At 37.9% G+C, this 19291-nt stretch overlaps 3 protein-coding genes across 3 annotated transcripts; all 3 read right to left on the reverse strand.

The window, feature by feature from the left end:
- Window positions 1-15900: 15900 nt before the first annotated feature.
- LOC138903951 (uncharacterized) lies at window positions 15901-16329 on the reverse strand. Its single transcript, XM_070192514.1, has one exon. It carries the CDS (start codon window positions 16327-16329, stop codon window positions 15901-15903), a length of 429 nt encoding a protein of 142 aa, XP_070048615.1.
- Window positions 16330-16851: 522 nt separating this feature from the next.
- LOC138903952 (uncharacterized) lies at window positions 16852-17283 on the reverse strand. Its single transcript, XM_070192515.1, has one exon. The coding sequence runs from the start codon at window positions 17281-17283 to the stop codon at window positions 16852-16854; it is 432 nt and encodes a 143-aa protein (XP_070048616.1).
- Window positions 17284-17654: 371 nt separating this feature from the next.
- LOC104113197 (uncharacterized) lies at window positions 17655-18152 on the reverse strand. The gene has a single exon (XM_009623303.1). The coding sequence runs from the start codon at window positions 18150-18152 to the stop codon at window positions 17655-17657; it is 498 nt and encodes a 165-aa protein (XP_009621598.1).
- Window positions 18153-19291: the final 1139 nt, after the last annotated feature.

Raw genomic sequence — 19291 nt, forward strand, 5'->3', positions numbered from 1 at the left:
GATTCCAAAAGAGGGTGGTCAAAGAAAATAACACAGGCTTGAAAGGGGTAACGAAGGGTATAAAGTGTTTGGATAGCAGAAAAAGGGCCTCCCAGCCTCGAGAATGCCAATCACGTTAGCCCTTCACAATCACGACATTGATGCACATGTTGCTTTCTGGTCTTTTTCAGTGTAAAGTTGTATGAGCAATACTTTCCTCGCAGTGAATGACCCTTGTCAATTTGGGTGACTTTTCTTCGATTTTGTCTTGATGTAGAAGATGCATTTTGCCAATAAACTGATCCATTTCAAGTTGACTGGGATACACCTTCTTTTAAAAAATACTTTCTATCTCTTAATACTAAACAAACTTCAACTCGTCCGATTATCCTTAAACCTGATTTCCTTAATGATTCAAAAGGTAGAGATCTTTAACTATTATGAGCATGACTGCTTTTATTCCATGTAAACTTGGTTCATGCTTATTTTCCAAATATTTCATGTCTCTATACATCTTCAAAAGTCTCTTTCTCAGTTATCCAATTCAAGACTAAATCAGTTTTCTAAGATCTGACCAAAAATTCTGCATGCATGTCATGTCACTAGAACTAGCGTGAAAAGAACTATGCACAAAAATGGACACAAAATGACTGACTGCTTTTTATTGAATAAAGGATAGCAGAGTCCGATAACACAAAAAGAAGAAAAAAAAAAGACAAAATAAGCTACTATGGCTAAAAGAGGAGTGACTTTTCAGTTGCTAAGCGACATCTTAGCCACACATTCGCACATCAGCATTACTACGACATTTAACCGTTTTGATTGCTTTGGATTCAACACTCAAATTTTGACAATCATCCCAAGCATGCCATGTCCTATTGCTCAAATCTGGTAAAGTCAACTCCACATTTGTCTCCATTTTTATTTTTCACTGCCAACTTTCCTATTTGCCTTTCTGTGACCTTGGATCAACAACAGTTGTGTTTGTTCCATTGGTTGAAAAGATGCTTTTATTACTGAAGGATCCTGAAATTGCCATTGCAAACCAACAAACCGACCACATTTAACTAGCTTGTTATTTCAAAACAACAAGTATGTTAGAATAAACACTCTCTTTCTTTTTTCCTTTTCTCTCTTTTCTCTTTTTTTTTTGTTTCTTTCCTTTCTCTTTTTTTTCTTTTTTTTTTGTTTCTTTCCTTTCTTTCTTTTTTTTTCATTCGATCGAACCTGATGTGGGTTGCCTACGTTTCATGTGGGAACATGAATCTGATCTTGCGTAGTTCGGGAAGATCAGGAATAAAGAAAATAAACTAACACTTTTTTTTTCTAATTTCCGAAAGAAAGACTTATAAATAAGAAAGAAAATATTTTTGGATTTCGATTTGTTTTTTTTTATTTTTGAAAAGAAAGACTTCTAAAGAATAAAGAAAATATTTTTTTTGAGTTTTTGTTTTTCCGAAATTTCAAAAGAAAAATTTCTAAACAAGAAAGGAAATGTTTTTGGATTTTTAGAATTTTATTTTGAATTTTTGAAAGAAATACTTCTAAAGAAAAAAATATTTTTGAATCTTGAATTTTCTTTTTAATTTTCGAAAGAAGAATGAAAATATTTTTGGATTTTGAGAAGAAATTAAAAAGAAAATGTTTTAGTATTTTTTTTTTATAAAAATTGGGGTCTAAAAGAAAGACTTTCTAAAGAAGGAAGTAAAGAAAAATATTTTTGGAATTTTTAAAAATTGTGGGCCGGAACCGATGAGGTTTGCCTACGTATCTCACATTTGGTGAGAAACAGACCCGCGTAGTTCTGCCAGTTTTGACGGAACAGAGGAAACATGACTTTTTGAAAATATTGGCTTATTTTCTTTTCTTTTCTTTTCTTCTCAAAATTTTAGCAGAGTTTCATATTTCAAACACCTACCTCTCACTCTTTTTTTTCAATTTTTTTTTAATTTTATTTTCTTTCCCTATTCTAGAAGCCAGTCAACATGCAAGCCGAAACAAACAACTGCACAAGTAGCACGTAAGATGCATCAGGATGGTCTTTTTAATTTGGGTACACCTGTCCTAGACGGACTCAACCCCTATGTTGAGTCCCCAAAGTAAAATGCACGTGATGCAAACAAACGTACCTACTAGGGGTCCGGCATGAGGTTATGTTATTCTACTTTTGAACCTTGGGGTGTATTGTTCTAGACCTGATTTACCTGAGCGGACAACTCGAACCGAGGGGGAGCAGCGTACCGGGAATACAGAAGTTTCACCGGCTTTGCAACTTGTCCGAACCTCATTCTAAAATTAGGATACGACTCTAACAGAAAAGAAGCCACGCGAAGCGCACGCTTCCCAGAAGATTTAGAAGACTCAGAGAGAAGGAGGGTTTCGTAGTAGTTTATATACAGTTCAAACAATATTAAAGCGGTAAAAAGCGGCATTTAGCACATTAGGCTCAAATACGTAAAAAATCAGACAATTATGAAAGCCAATCATAGCCGCTATTCTAAGCCCGAATTCTGAACCCTAAAACCAAAGATTCTGGGTTCTTGTCCCCAGCAGAGTCCAGAGCTGTCACACCTCCTTTTTTGAGTTTTTGAATTTTTGGAAAGATTTTGTTTCTAGCTCTATGATGAGCTCTTTTCGTGTGTGAGCCGTGAGTGAGAGGTGTGCATATGCCTCTGTATTCGGACGGGAGTGAGGCGAGAATGAGCTTGTGTGATAGAGAGAAAAGAAAAGAGAGGGGCGGCGACTAGGATTTTTTGGTTGTAGGAGAGGGGAATCTGATCTCTTCTTAAGATAAATGGCGGAAAGGAGGCGGGGGATCCTAGGGTTTTTCCAATGGGGGATCCGTTCATCTATGTGTGGTGTTGAGAATCCAAGGGGAGAGTGAAATTAAGATCTATTTTAGAGATGAAGAGGGGATATTGGGCTGACGGGTAGTGGGCTGGGACGAATGGAAGGAAAATGGGCCACTAGAAGTACCTGCCCCAAAGCTGTAATGAGACCCCATAGCCTTCTCTTTTCTTTCTTTGTATTTTGCAAGACTAATCAATGTATTTAACACTCCTAATTCCAACTAATTTGCAAAATTAACCTAATGACCTATTTTTCTACAATTAACTAATTCAATTAGCTAACAAATGCATGTAGACTAATGTATTTTTTTGGTATTTTAGTGTTTTACAAATGCAATTAAAATCTAAAAAATATAAAAATTAAAAATATTTTTGTATTTTCTTTAGGATTTAAAATGCAACTTAAAAATGCATCAAACATGAATACATACAAAGCAAACTAAGTAAAAATATAGAAAAATAATTTAAAGCTATTTTTGGAATTTTTAGGAGTAATTTTATATTAGGGCAAAAATTAGGTGCTCACACAAAGTTTTTCCAAAAATTTTTAAAAAGTGATTTTGAAAAACTCATTTTCGAAAAATCTCAGAAAAACTTATAAAATATCATGGATAAATATGTTTTTGAAAAAAAAAATCCAAAAGAAGGGAAAAAACTTTATGGACAAATAAGTCCTAAAATTTTCAGTCTTCTTGACTAGTTCAATTACTGAATGTCTTTGTGACGCCAAGTAGTCAACAGTCAAAAACATACCATGAAATTAAAACAAGCGATTTGTGAATGAATCAAAGTCGCAGCAACACGTTAGAAAAGGGCTATAAATACACAAAAACCTCATTATATTTTCATTATCATATAGTACTACTACTCCATTCCAGCTTATAATTATTGAACAAATTAAACATGGCATCACAAAATAACAATTTTCTTGCTACTTGTTGTATAATCTTACTTCTTTTTTGGTTCTTTTGAAACAAGTGAAGCAACAAGAATTCTTAAACATGAAGGAAAAGAAGGTGTTTGGAGGGAAAATGGACAATATCTTCTGTTACCATCTATGCAATGGCGTCCAGTTCGTCCTCCTAGATCAAATCCTGGCACTAACTCTTTTACAGACGTGACAAATCGGGTATCAGAAAGAAACTTTACAAGCCGTAAAGAAGTTTCTCATCCTCCTCCTCCACTTGCAGTTAGTATGGCTCGACCCATTGAAGACGAGTCACATAAAACAATATTTGCAACAGTACAATAAGTAGGAAGGGTGTTCGTTCAATAAATAGGCGATGCACCATCTTGCGTCTACAGACCTACAAAAAATATTACTTTCCAAGACTCTTAAAATGACTCGATTGACAGTTTTGCACAATATTATAGGATCTTTAGTTTGTTTCATTGTTTTATTCATTTTTAAGCATTCTGTATCGACCATATTCATGCTTCACAAAAGAAGGAAAAGACATGCCAATGTACTATACTTGTTCATAAGCCATGAAAAAATAGTGAAATAATTTATATCATCTTCTTATTTAATTTCTGTATCATTGCAATTGTTCTTGTTTATGAACGTGCGGGAGGAGGGTGTTAAAGTCCCACATTGCTTGAGAGTATGAGTTGTTTGTCTCGTCTCGACCAATTATCATGTCATAAGCCAATATACACACACATATATATATATATATATATATATATATATATATATATATATATATATATATGTCATGCATCCATTTAAGTAAAGCGTAGATGTATACTTCCTCCGGTCCATAATAAGTGATTTTTTTGTTGTTTTCACACAGATTATGAATTCATCTTTTAACATTAATTAGCAATGAAATTGACCATATTAACCTTTACTATCTCTTCACATAAACACTCTTAACACATACTCCAACACTATTTACTTCAAGGGCAGTGTAGGAAAAAAATAATTAATCCATTCTTAAAATCTAGAAAAAATACTTATTTTGAACTACAAAAAAAATATCAAAAATCACTTATTGTGGATCAGAGAAAATATCTTATAATCATGGTTAAATGATAAAACAAATGTCATGCATCCATTTAATTTGCTTAGTATAAATATCGAGTGCGGAGTCCACTTTTCGTAAAAAGGCAAAATGCATAAATATCGAGTGCGGAGTCCTCTCAAAGACTCTTCAATACCTTTTCTTTTTCTTCTCTAAACTGCATAATTATGTGCAGTTAGGATTATATAAGACGGATCCTTACTTGTATCATATAACATAAATATATATAGACTTGAAAGAGGCCATATATTTTCGAGTCTATATATAGATTTTTTCCAATACCTGAACTGCAAATACTGTACAGCACAAGGTCTTTGTTTTATGTATAATATATGTATAACCATATATAATCAATGTATAATCTAGGTATATAACGGCTACAAAAAGTAGACAGTGAAACATACCGGTTATTTGTGTAAAGATCTCTTTTGTAATGAAAATCTTACACTATCAATACAATTTAACATGTTGTAGACGTTACTTTTCTTATTTTTCATCTTAACTTTTATCTTAATTCCAAGTATTATGGGTACTCGCTATAATAAAACTCATTGTTTGCATAAATATTGTAATCATCATAGTTTTCTATTTTTGTTATATGTTTTCTTCATTGTAATCGATTCAGTATTTTATATCACGGGGTTAGAAGAATCTCCTATCCTTATAATAGCAGTAAAAAGTGAATGCAAGTGAAGTGAACGTAAGGCCAAGCCTCCATATTGGTGGCGCTACTTTGCCCACAAATTATGACCATAATATTTTCATGGCAGTCTGGTGCACTAAGCTGTAACGATCCGACTTGTCGTTTCAAGAATTTAAGTCCCGTTCGGCGACATAAGGCCTTGGGCAGCTTCGTATTACGTGTATTGACTTGCGTGCATGGTTGAATTCAGTTACCGGATGATTCAGAGTGATTTGAGACACTTGGTCCCTAAAACAGAAGCTTAAGTCTTAGAATTTTGACCGTAGACAGAACTGTGTGAAACCGACTCTGGAATAGAGTTCCGTCGGTTCCGTTAGCTCCGTTGGGTGATTTTAGACTTAGGAGCGTGTCCGAACTGTGAATCTGAGGTCTGTAGCTGATTTAGGCTTGAAATGGCGAAAATCGAATTTTTAGAAATTTGGACCGGAAGTGGACTTTTTGATATCGGGGTTGGAATCCGATTCTGAAAATTTGAATAGCTTCGTTATGTCATTTATGACTTGTGTGCAAAATTTGAGGTCAATCAGACGTGATTTGATAGGTTTCGGCGTTGTTTGTAGAAATTAAAAATTTCAAAGTTCATTAGGCTTGAATTGGGGTGTAATTCATGGTTTTAGCATTGTTTGATGTGATGTGAAGGTTCGACTAAGTTTGTATGGTGTTTTAGAACTTGTTAGTATATTTGGTTGAGGTCCCTAGGGGTTCGGGTGAGTTTCAGATAGTTAACGGATAAAAAATTTGGACTTGAACAGCTGCTGAAATTTTTTGATATCTGAGTCCGTTTTACTTCTACGCGATCGCGTGAATGTGTCTGCGATCGCATAGGCTTAGTGGGTTAGTGGAGATTTTTGTTCTACGCAATCGCGTGGGGATATCTGCGATCGCGTAAGGTTATTTGAGGGCTGCTGAGTTTTGTTCTACGCGATCGCGTGAAGGGCGATGTGATCACGTAGAGTTGGAATCGTGTGCTTCACGATCGCGTGGACGAGTCCGTGATCGTGTAGGTCTGTGAAGTTGTGCATCACGATCGCGTGGCATTGTTTGCGATAACGTAAGGTTAAATCTGGGGAGTGTAAAACTGTTCTTCGCGATCGCGTGGGAATGTTCGCGATAGCGTAGAGCAAACGACTGGGCAGAGAGTTTAAATTCTGAAAATGGGACTTCCATTTTTGACTGATTGGAGCTCGGAAAGAGGCAATTTTTGGGAGATTTTCAGAGAAAACAATGGGGTAAGTGTTCTTAACTCAATATTGGTCAAATTACCTGAATCCATGGTTATTTTTAACATTTAATTAGTAAATTAAGTTGGAAAAATTGTAAAAACCCTCTTGGTTTAATTTGGAGATTTGAGGGCCGAGTTGATGTCGGATTTGAGTAAAATTGATATGGTTGAACTCGTACCGGAATGGGTGTTCGGACTTCGTAAAACTTATCTCGGGTTCCAAGAGGCGGGTCCCGCGTTGGCTTTTGTTGACTTTTTGGAATAAATTTTTAAGTCGACGTTTTATTATCCGAAATTATTTTCGATGAATTTTAATAAAGTTATACAACTGATTTGAATAGATTTGAGCGGTCCGGAGGTCAATTCAAGCAAGAAGGCGATTTTGGAATATCGGCATAACTTCAAAAAGGTAAGTGTGTTGCTTAACCTCGAGTGGGGGAATTACCCCTTTGGCACTGAGTCTTATGTGCCATTTGTGAAATGTAAAATGCCGTGTACGCGAGGTGACGAGTACGTACTCGGGCTTATATGTGCAAATTTTATTGGATTAAAGTCCTAGGCATTATTGTGTAGCAAATTGGGTAATTGTAGACATTTATTAAATCATCTGTTTGCCATGCCTAAATCCTTGTTGTTGAATTTATTTTTATATGACAATTTTATGTGATTGTTACTTGAAATATTAATAAAATTTTGTGAGTATTGTTGGTTTAATATTTCTTGGAAATTAATTTCAATATGAATTTTTCCTATGCAAATAATTAATTAAGCAAGTTTAAAAAGAAGTGTTAATATAATTATCTAAATTTGAATTAATGAAGGCTTTGCTTTATGCTTAGTAATTTTTATCTCTGTTGATTGTTTTTGGGGTGTTATACACATTGTGTGGAGCCTTCGGCTATTTGTTGTGAAATTAATTGATTTGGTTGCATCTTTAGAATTTTGGTTGTGGTCATTGGGCAAATTGTAATACGAATTTATTTTGTTATGTTGCCGTGATAATTTTCGGTATAAATTGTTGTGTTGTGTGAGTTATTAATTTGAAGAGATAAGGGTGACATTTCACCGTTGATATTATGTGGGTATAAGAGTGGCATTTCACTGTTGTTGTGTTTGTTGGAATATTATCTGGGCAGAGTGATAAGGGCGACTATCAGAGCAATAAGGGTGGCTATAAGAGCGATAATGGTGGCTATTGATATTGTAAGGGTTGAGGGATAAGGGTGGCTATAGGAAAGATAAGGGTGACTATTGTTAGGGACGATATGTGATGATGTGGAGTTGTGGTGTTGGTGATTTTCATGTGATGTTGTGATTTTCTTGTGTTTATTTTTATACCTTGTGCAATTTGTTTTGTTGTTGGTAAATTGATAACAATTTGATTTATGTTGAAATTGAGAGCATGTGGCTATTGCCAGGCGGATTATAAAATGAATTGTGGGCACGAGATGCCGTGAGTAAATAATGAGGATATTGGCACGTGAATTGTCCGTGCAGTTATGATATGAAATGTGGGCACGGGTTGCTGTGATTAAATGATAATGATATTTGGCACGTGAATTGTCCGTGTAGTTGTGATACCAAATGAGGGCACGAGGTGCCGGAAAAATATGAAGATTTAATTATGGGCACGAGGTGCCGTGAAAATATGAAAGAGAGCTGAGACCCGTGTTTATGAAAAATATGAAAATGGGCTGAGACCCGTGATTGAATGATTATGAAATGAAGTGTCACATGGTGACTTTTTAATTGAAAGTATTATATTCAAAATATTTATTTGGAAGAATTTTTATTTAGAAAGTATTATATGAAAGAATTATATTTGAAAGATAATTATTTGAGAAAATTATATTTGAAAGAGAGTTTTGGAGGAATTATATGTGAAAGAAATTTATTTGAAAGACTTGATTTAATTGAGTGTAATTGTATTTATTAATTGTTGAGCGATATTATTGGTGTTCTTGTTGTCTTGCTGTGCATATCACTGATTGTTTTATGTCGCCCTTATTGTTATCTGTTTCATACTATTTTGTATATTATATTGCACAGGCTATTAGACTAGTGAGTGTCTTGACTGTACCTCGTCTCTACTCCACTGAGGTTAGTCTTGATACTTACTGGGTACCGACTGTGGTGTACTCATACTACACTTCTGCATATTTTTGTGCAGAGCTAGGTATTGGAGATATCGAACTTGAGCAGAGTTAAAGCGGGACCGTAAGGATTCAAGGTAGAGCTGTTTGGTCGTTGCAGTCCCTTAGAGTCTTTTCATTTCATTGTACTGTTAATTTTTTAATCAAACAGTATTGTATATTCGGTCCTCGTGATCTTTCCATGTATTCAGTTAGAGTTCGTGACTCAGTACTACCGGTCTTGGATGGTTGTATATTCATATTTGTTCCCCTGTTAGCTTTGTTTACTTATTTAATTAAAAATAATGGCTTCAAAATGTAATTGAAAACAGCTTACCTAGTCTTAGAGACTAGGTGCCATCACGATGCCTGTGGTGGGATTTTGGGTCGTGACATAAGCTCCCGCTATATATTAGAATTACAGTCAAATATTTTTATAATAATATCCCTATATAACAATCATTTACTATAAAAGTCAAGTTTTTCTTGGAACTAATGTTTTATGTTATGCTATAAAATATATGTCATCTATAATGACACTTCACTATAGCATTCAAAAACTATCGGAATAAAAATGCGATTGTTATAAATAAGTTTGACTGTATTGTTTATTTGGACGCAAAAAGTGAGTGTCGGTTGAGGTGATGACAACGGATTTCATGTTATAAAATGGAATTTAACTTATGCATGCGGATAGCCTAAAGATTTTTACATTGTCGATGTATTTTAACATGTTACAACTGGATATTTACTCTATTTATAATTAACGATTTTAAGTTCCATATATTCATCGATGATGCAAAATAATCACACAAGTAGGTCAATTGCAAACAGTTACGGGAAAATCTCTACAATAAGCATATATTATTCATTACCTAATAAAAATGAGCTCCCCAAAATTTTGGAGTCTAAAGATTTGCTTTAGTTGCTTTGGCCTTGAGCCGGTACATATATAATCATATATAATTTATGTATACCGATTACAAAAAGATAAAATACCGAATCCGATCGTCTATTTATGTAAAGCTCCCGTGAAGCAATGACCAAACCCAAATATAGGGTACGTTTTAGTAGACCTTTTTATCAATGCCCCAGTGACGAAAAAGAAATTCAAATTGGGAATTAATTTGCTGCTGCTATAGTGCTATTCTAGTACGTGACTTATATTCATAAGTACCAAAGTTGGATCATAGCCCACACAATGTTTAGCTGGATCAAATAGGCATGTCAATTTGAGCTACATAATACAATGGGAAACTACCGGCTATGTCCAGAGGCGTATTCAGGTTGAGGGGTATGGGTTCATGTGAATCCATACTTCTCTCTCTAAACCATGTATAATCATATTATATTTCTTCAAAATTACTTAAATATATGTGCGTGAATCCATGCTCAAAGACTTCTATGGTGCAATAATTATTGGGTGCACCTCTACAAGTGAAATGACAGTTCAAATCCACGCTAAATGGTCTTGATTTCGGTACGGAGTATAGAAATATATGTGAAAATTACTAATATTTCAAAAAGAATATTATTTTGAACCTATAATTTCAAAAGTGTAGTGGGTTCGTAATAAGAGGCTAAAGTTAAACCGTCAAATGTAAATTCTAGGTACACTTCTTCATAAAAGTGCACCAATCCCCTTAAAATCCTGGATCCGCCTCTCGCTATGCCCATTTATAAGTAGCTTATTATAAAAATTGGTCAATTCATTAAATATTATTAATATTAGCCAAATATTATCAATATTAGCCAATTAGCTATTTACAACAACAACAACAACAACAACCTAGTGAGATCCCACAAGTGAGGTTTGGGGAGGGTAGTATGTACGCAGACCTTACCACTACTCCGGAGGAGTAGAGAGGTTATTTTCGGTAGACCCTCGGCACAAGAAGGAAAGAGACAGTGTGTTACACCCCATGTTTTAGTACATGAAAATATGCCATAAGTGAATTGATGAAAACTCGGGAATGAGATGTTACATCCTGCATTTTTATATATTAAAGTTTCGTCGTAAGTTAATCAACATAAGTCCGGGAATGAGATTATTTTGAGGTTATTTTGAGATTATAAGCATTATGCTATTTCGAAAAAGTGATGAGTAAATTCGTGAAGGTGAGAGGGTAAGCAAATCGAAGAAAATAAATTTCGTCGAAGTTTGACATTTTGGGATAAAATATGGCCCGAGCTAAAATATCCGGTATTTATGGACTAGTGCCATACAAGGTACCATATGACCATAATAGTATGATGTAGAAGGGTGTATTAAAAATAAGTAGTATTTTAAGTAATTTGAGATAATTCTTAATTACGTGGGTAATTGGTTAATTATTAGTTTAATGGGAGATTAACCATATAATTAAGGATTTGTAGATAATTGTAGGTTGGGACAAAGCCCCCCCACGTGGCAGCAAGTAGAGGAGGATTGGAGATGATTTGACTTTGGGCAATCTATTAAGATAACACATGGAAAGATAAGGCTTAATACTTATCCCTACACTTGCCTTCAATTAATACAAAATTCATTTGGAAAGTGGGTGATACAAAATGCCAAATACAAAGAACTTTTATCTTGAATCAAGAACCCATTTCGTAAGTGGGTTATGCAAATGCAAAGAACTCTTATCTTGAAGGAATACCAAAGTTCATTCGGCAAACGAATTATACAGAATACAAAGCCAAGGACGATAGTCACTCCATATTATAATAGCAACGGAATTTTTCGATTCTAAGGGAGTACGGTGTAATCCTTCTTAAGAATATCACACGGATTTTTTCCTACTCCAGGTATGTTAAGCCTATTCCTCTTTTTTTTTTTGGCATGATCTATACGACACGAACGAAACGAGCAAATGACTCTATTCCACACCACTTCCACAAATGACTCTATTCATAGAAATACTAGAGATGCTTATGCTTTTTATTCCCCATGTGTCATATTATTTTAACATCTGTTTATGGGTCTCAAAAATACGTAAGTTGGTAAAGTTTATTTCATGATATTAATCAGAGGCATAATGGTCTTATGACGTACCGAGAGATTTTATTAACGTATTTCATATACATTTCATGCATTTATACGTGCACATTGACCCATGACCAAATGGCGTTATATACGTGTATATATATATATATATATATATATATATATATATATATATATATGCGTATGGGATATGGGAAAGGTTATGGCGTTATATACGCATCACCACCTGATCAGCTGGTATACGTTGATGATTTTGCCCACAGTAGACGAGATGATATAATGGGATGCCCTAAGAGGCATGATGATGTTATGAAATATGTACCTATGCACGGCATGACATTCATGCGCATATGCATGACACTATAATTATTGCATGATTTACAGAGTTATCCAGACTTACAGGTTGGGTCATTTACTCTATATTTCTTCCATGTCTATTATGTACTTATTTATGTGCCTTACATACTCGGTACATTATTCGTAATGACGTCCCTTTTGCCTGGGGACGTTGCGTTTCATGCCCGCAGGTCCTGATAGACAGGTCAAGAGTCCTCCAAGTAGGCTATCGGTTGAGCAGAAGATGTTGGTGCGCTCCATTTGTTCCGGAGTTGGTTGTTTGGTCAGTATGATTTAGAGGCGTATTGTTTGGTATGGCAGGGTCCTGTCCCGACCTTTATGATAAGTATGTACTCTTAGAGGCTTGCAGATAGAGGTCATGTATACGAATGCATGTATGGCCTTGTCGGCCTATGTTTTGAGTTTACAAATGATCATGTTGGCCTTATAGGCCCGTATGTCACATGTATAATTTTTTTTATATCAGGTTGGATCGTCCTATATTGAGTATTCCCCTATGTCTATTCTGGTTAGCCCATGATGGCCCGTTTGGCCCATTTTCCAATAAAAGCACAATGAGAAAGATATGTTATGTTGGTACTCAGTTAAGTAAGGTACCGAATGCCCATCGCGGCCCATCGGTTTGGGTCGTGACAAAAGTGGTATAAGAGAAGTTCTGTCCTAAGGAGTCTACAAGCTGTGTCTAGTAGAGACTTGTTTATGGGTGTGTCATACACCACAATTATAAGCAAGAGGCTACAGGGCATTTAGGACTGTCACTCTTTCTTCTTACTCTAGATCGTGTGGTAGAGCTCAGTTGTAAGAACTCAATTTTCTAAACTCTATTTTATTTATAATACGACGATTCCTACATCCAGAAATACGGTTGGTAAGAGATATAGCTATGGAAGAGTTGAGTTAGAGGAACTCGATTTTTGTATCATGCTTATGATGGATAAATATGAGGTATTCAGCAGATCATATGTGTACTAAGATGTGTAAGTTTCTTGATAAGGATCCCTAAGGCAAGAATGTCTATCCACTCTTACGGTAAAAAGAAATAAGAGAAACGGAAGGTAGACACAAGTTTCAACAAGTAAAAAAAATAAGGTGAATAAGGGTATGAGGTATACAGTTAATGAAGATTAACAGTATTTACAATTCAAGTAGAGAAATATAAGCATTTTGAATTACCTTTAATTGTAACAGAGGTATGTACAATTCGTCACACCCATCTCAGTTATGCTCCATGGGAGCTAACAGATATAGTTTAAGAGAAGGACGGGATATCAGGAACCGTTTGGGGTTAGAGTAACCCAAAATGATGGTTGGATTATTTGTGTTAGTTGATATTTCCGAAGGATATTGTAAATGTGCTAACAAAATCTCCTTGTGAGACACCCATGGTACACTCTAGAATAGTATAGCTAGATATGAATACATGAGTGTTCAAAAAAATATTATAAATATAGGCAACCCGAAGAGCCAGTGGATGGAGTAAGGGGAGCTAAAAGCAGGAGAATGTATTATTGAAGTTTTCAGAATAAAGTAATAGACATAAATGTTAGCGGAAAATAAGAAGAGAGTTAATAAAGCATTATGAGTAAGATGTGATACATGGATGACAACAGTAGATTAAAAAAATGACAGTATTACAGAGTCTATAGTCAATTGAAGGAAAAGACGAGAGGTGATAGGCCTTGAGACAACAAAAGTGTATGGGCCATAAAGTCATATCCTCATTTCGAGAAACAAGTTCGTGACTCTAACATAATTGCCAGAAGAAAAAGTTAGACCCCAGAGTAATGGATATCAGTATGGGCTGGTGAACAAGATAAACTAAACATCAATTATGGACTGAGTGATTTGATAATAGTCGGCATCATGAGAATTTTAGAGTTGCGTTCCGGCAATCATAGAATGGACAACAGAGGAAGATTCATGAGAAATTCAGAGAATGGTCAATCAGGAAAACACTTTCGTAAAGCAAGCAAAGTTAAGCTCAAGGGACTGTATGTGCCAGTTGCACTAAGTGTCACCATCGCGAGTAAAGAATTTTGTTATCCTTAGTACAGAAGGATTACCGCAAGGCCAGTAAGGGTCACCGATGATGTGAAAGGACGCCAAAAATGAAGAGGTAAAATATCTATAGGTAGATCGCCGTAGTGCTAAATCTTAGTACTCCCCTAAAGGGGGAAATATAGAGTGATGTAGCATTAAGTCTTAATTAAGTGGTTCTAGTAACTATAGAGTGGTAAAGGAATAATGCAAAAAAAAAAAATGAAATGATAAAAGGGATGAGATTGCACTTATTCAAATCCCATAGATATGCTACCATTCCAGAACATTATGCAAGCACGATGTCAATGAAAGGAAGAGGAAACTAAAGAGTTACATCAACTAAGTAAATCAGGAATTTGATTATTGGACCCAGAAAATTATGGACATCGTGATTAAGAACATTGCAGAATCACTCATAATATCAGAGATACAAGAGAGACAATACAGTAGCCATATTCTATAATGGCTCTACAAGGAAGCCAGTTAGAAAAAGTACCAGCCTTATAAGAAGCCAGTATGAAGCTCTCACCGGATTGTGTATACACCAGAGGTTCAAGTATTATAATAGAGTTTCAAGTTGTGAATACGAATTATACCTATGTGGAAAGGAGGTCATGAAAGAAATAGAAGATGTTGATGCGCTCCATTTGCTCCAGAGTCGCTTATTTGGTTAGTATGACTTAGACATGTATTGATTGGTATGTCGGGGCCCTGTCCCGGCCTTATGACGTTGATGTACTCTTAGAGGCTTGTAGACATATGTCATGTACGTGAAAGTTTGTATGGCCTTGTCGGCCTATGTTCAGTGTACGAGTGATCATTTTGGGCTTATAGGCCCGTATATCTTATGTATAAGTTGGTATTATGTATTTTATTCTAGTTATCCTACGACAGCCTCTCCATCTAATTTACCTATGATAGCATGATACGAAAAGATACATTATGTTGGTATTCGGTTAAGTAAGGTATCAGGTGCCCATCGCGGCCCATCGGTTTGGATCGTGACACAGTGTATCAGTAACAGCAATAGAATCCAGGAAGATAACACCAGCAACGCAATAACCAGAAAATAGAGAGAAAAGTAGTAACACTAAGCAGTAACAAAGGCACAGTACTACAGACATAAGGGAATAATATGTACACAAAGGGCCACTAAACATACTACAACCTAACTTACGACCCTAATGAAGTATTAAGAACACAACTGGAGCCACTAGCAGCCTAAAATAAAATACTATCATACTAGCCTCCTATCTCCTAACCTACAACCCTAATGCTCGACCTCCATTACTTCCTATCAAGGTCCATGTCCTAAAAAATCTGCATCCGCACCATGTCCTGCCTGATCACCTCTCCCCAATATTTCTTAGGTCGCCCTCTACCTCTTCTCATACCCGTCAAGGCCAGCTATTCACACCTCCTTACCAGTGCATCCAGGCTTCTCCTCTTCACGTGCCCAGACCATCTAAGACTAGCTTCCCGCATCTTGTCTTCCAGGGGAGCCACGCCTACTTTCACCCGAATATCTTCATTCCTAATCTTATCTAGCTTAGTGTGTTCGTACATCCATCTCAGCATCCTCATCTCTGCAACTTTCATCTTCTAGGTATGAGAATTTTTGACTGGCCAACACTCTGCACCATACATCATGGCTGGCCTAATCACCGCTCTATAGAACTTTCCTTTAAGTTCCGGAGGCACCTTCCTGTCACACATGACACCAGACGCTAGCCTCCATTTCATCCATCCTACTCCTATACTGTGCGTGACATCCTCGTCAATATCCTCATCCCCCTGTAAAATTGACCCCAGGTACTTGAAGCTCCCTTTCTTGGGGATGACTTGAGAGTCAAGCCTCACGTCCATGTCCGCTTCACCCGGCACACTGCTGAACTTGAACTCCACGTATTCAATCTTAGTCTTGCTCAGCTTGAATCCTTTATACTCAAGGGTCCGTCTCCAAACCTCCAACCTCTCGTTAACACTGCCTCGCGTCTCATCAATCAGAACTATATCATCAGCGAATAACATGCACCATGGCACCTCCACTTGAATATGGTGTGTCAGTGCGTCCATCGTCAGAGCAAATAAGAACGGGCTGAGCGCAGATCCTTGGTGTAGCCCCATAACAACGAAGAAATGCTCCGAGTCGCCCCCCACTGTCCTAACCCGAGTCTTAGCTCCATCATACATATCCTTAATCACCCTAATATAAGCCACCGGAACACCTTTCACCTCCAGGCATCTCCAAAGAACTTCCCTAGGTACCTTGTCATAAGCTTTTTCTAGGTCAATAAATACCATGTGCAAATCCTTTCTCCTATCCCTGTACAGTTCCACCAACCTACGAATAAGATGGATCGCTTCCGTAGTGGAACGACTAGGCATGAACCCAAACTGGTTATCAAATATCGACACCAGCCTCCTCAACCTCGCTTTCACTACCCCCTCCCACACTTTCATAGTATTAATCAGTATCTTAATGCCCCTATAGTTGTTATAGTTCTGGATATCACCTTTGTTCTTGTATAGCGGAATCATCATACTCCACCTTCATTCATCTAGCATCTCCTTCATCTTGAAAATAACATTAAATAGTGCAGTTAGCCACTCCAATCCTGCTCTACCCACATACCTCAAAAATTCTACTGGAATTTCATCTGGCCTTGTTGCTCTGCACCTGCTCATCTTACGCATAGCCTCGACAACCTCCTCGACTCTAATGCGCCTACAGTAGCTGAAAACTCGGTGACACTCGGAGTGCTCCAATTTTACTAGCACAATGTCTCTGTCCCCTTTGCCATTCAGCAGCTTATGTAAGTACGTCTGCCACCTCCGCTTAATCTGCGCGTCTTCCATTAACACTCGGCCTTCCTCGTCCTTGATGCACCTCACTTGGTCTAGATCACGAGCTGTCTTCTCTCTTGCCTTGGCCATCCGGAACAACTTCTTGTCTCCGCCTTTGTCCCCCAGTTCTTCGTACATGTGACCAAATACTGCATTCTTCGCTTCCGTGACCACTAACTTCGCCCCTTCTTAGCTTCCTTATAACTTACTCTGTTCATCTGCCTTTCCTCCTCATCCGTACTCTCCACTAACCGCCGATACGCCGCTTTCTTTTCCTCCACCTTACCCTGGACCTCGGCATTCCACCACCAGTCACCCCTGTGCCTGCCCGAGTAACCCTTCGAGACCCTTAGCACCTTTCTTGCCGCCTTCCTAATACTGTTTTCCGTCATCATCCACATACCGCTTGCTTCCCCATTACTTCTCTAGGCCCCCATAGCCAACAACCTTCTCCCCAGCTCGTGAGCTTTCTCCTTCGTCAAGGCACCCCACCTAATCCTCGGACGACCCTAAACCACCTTCCTCTTCCTCCTTATCGGTATGCCAACATCCACCACCAAGAGCCTATGTTGGGTCGCGAGTGACTCACTCGGGATAACCTTGCAATCCTTGCACAACCCTCTATCATATCTCAGGAGAAGATAATCAGTATAAGTCTTAGCCACCGTACTCTGAAAAGTAACCAAATGCTCCTCCATCTTCGGAAACATAGAATTCGCAATCACCAACTCAAAAGCCTTAGCGAAATCCAATAGAGAAGTTCCACCTCCGTTCCTAACCCCAAATCCAAAGCCGCCATGAACCTCGCCATAACTACTAGCAGACACCCTGATATGCCCGTTGAAATCCCCTCCTATAAATAACTTCTCCGTGGGCAGAATACCATGCACCACTTCATCCAAACCCTCCCAGAAACACCTCTTAACCTCTTCATCCAAGCACGCTTGGGGAGCGTAGGCACTAATGACATTTAGAGTGAGCCCTCCAACTACTAACTTAATTACCATTAATCTATCACTCACCCGCCTAATATTAATCACCGACTCCCTACGATCCTTGACCACCAAAATACCCACTCCATTCTTACCCTTCGAGCGTCCAGAGTACCACAGTTTAAACCCATCTGCATTCCTCGCCTTCGATCCTACCCACTTAGTCTCCTGAACACATGCTATATTGACCTTTCTCTTCTGGAGAATCTTTGCCAACTCGATAGACTTACCCGTTAACGTCCCTATATTTCACGACCCAATTCTCAACCTATAGGCACCCTTGCCCCCATTACCCCCTTGCCCCCATTACCCCCCTTGCCCCGTCTCCCTCCCCTCTCGAGGACATGACCTTATTCTACCGTCACAGACTACAGCAAGAACAAGCGACGACCAAACGCAAAGGAAACAGGTTGTACTACAGGCCTGCTAAAATAATGCCTAGACTAGTATCAACTAATAAGACAACAATAAGCTACCAAAAAAGGAAGGGAAACAAGAGATCGGGAAGTACCAACTCCCGAGAACAGAACCTGGATCAATGAACCGCGCTCCCTTCCAAATTCCTACCGTCCCTTGTTACTGCCAACCAGAGGTGACCCGTGTTGCTTGCCCGAACGCCGCGACTATCCACCTGAAATGTTTAAAAGAAATACGAAAACCAAAATAGGGGGAGGGGGGTGTTGTCACCACTGTACCTTGTGACCCACTGTATGGCAGCCTTGGCTGCTCACTTTCACGAAGCCGGAGCAGGCAGCCGCTGGCCAGACCCAAAGAGGCCGTAAGAAGATGAAATAAAAATGGGGAAATGAGAGAGGAATGGGGGAGAGGTATAGGGTTTTTAGAGGAGAGAAGAGAAAGAAAAAAGAGAAAGAGAGAGACAGGTCAGCAGTCGCCGGAATAATTGTCGGCAGAGCTGCAGTTGCCCGGCGGCTACTGCTAGGGTTGGGGAAGTGGGGAGGAGAGAAGACGGAGGATAGAGGGGAGCGGTAGAAGAGAGAGAGAGGGAGAGAGGAGAGATGGTCAGAAAACTTACCTAGTGGGTTGGGTAGTCGTCGGCGTCGGCGTTGTAAGATGCCCAGTCAAAAGATGACCATTGGATTTCAGTCAAAAAAAGAGAGAGAAGTCGGGAGAGAGAAAAGTTTAGTCCTTGGGAA

Source organism: Nicotiana tomentosiformis, unplaced genomic scaffold (assembly GCF_000390325.3).
Source record: "Nicotiana tomentosiformis unplaced genomic scaffold, ASM39032v3 Un00211, whole genome shotgun sequence".
NCBI classification, from domain to species: Eukaryota; Viridiplantae; Streptophyta; class Magnoliopsida; order Solanales; family Solanaceae; genus Nicotiana; species Nicotiana tomentosiformis.

Excerpts from the sequence above, each read along its gene's own strand:
- LOC138903952 (XM_070192515.1), bottom strand. The coding sequence starts at position 17,283 with ATGTACGAAGAACTGGGGGACAAAGGCGGAGACAAGAAGTTGTTCCGG.
- LOC138903951 (XM_070192514.1), bottom strand. The coding sequence starts at position 16,329 with ATGTTATTCGCTGATGATATAGTTCTGATTGATGAGACGCGAGGCAGT.
- LOC104113197 (XM_009623303.1), bottom strand. The coding sequence starts at position 18,152 with ATGGTAATTAAGTTAGTAGTTGGAGGGCTCACTCTAAATGTCATTAGT.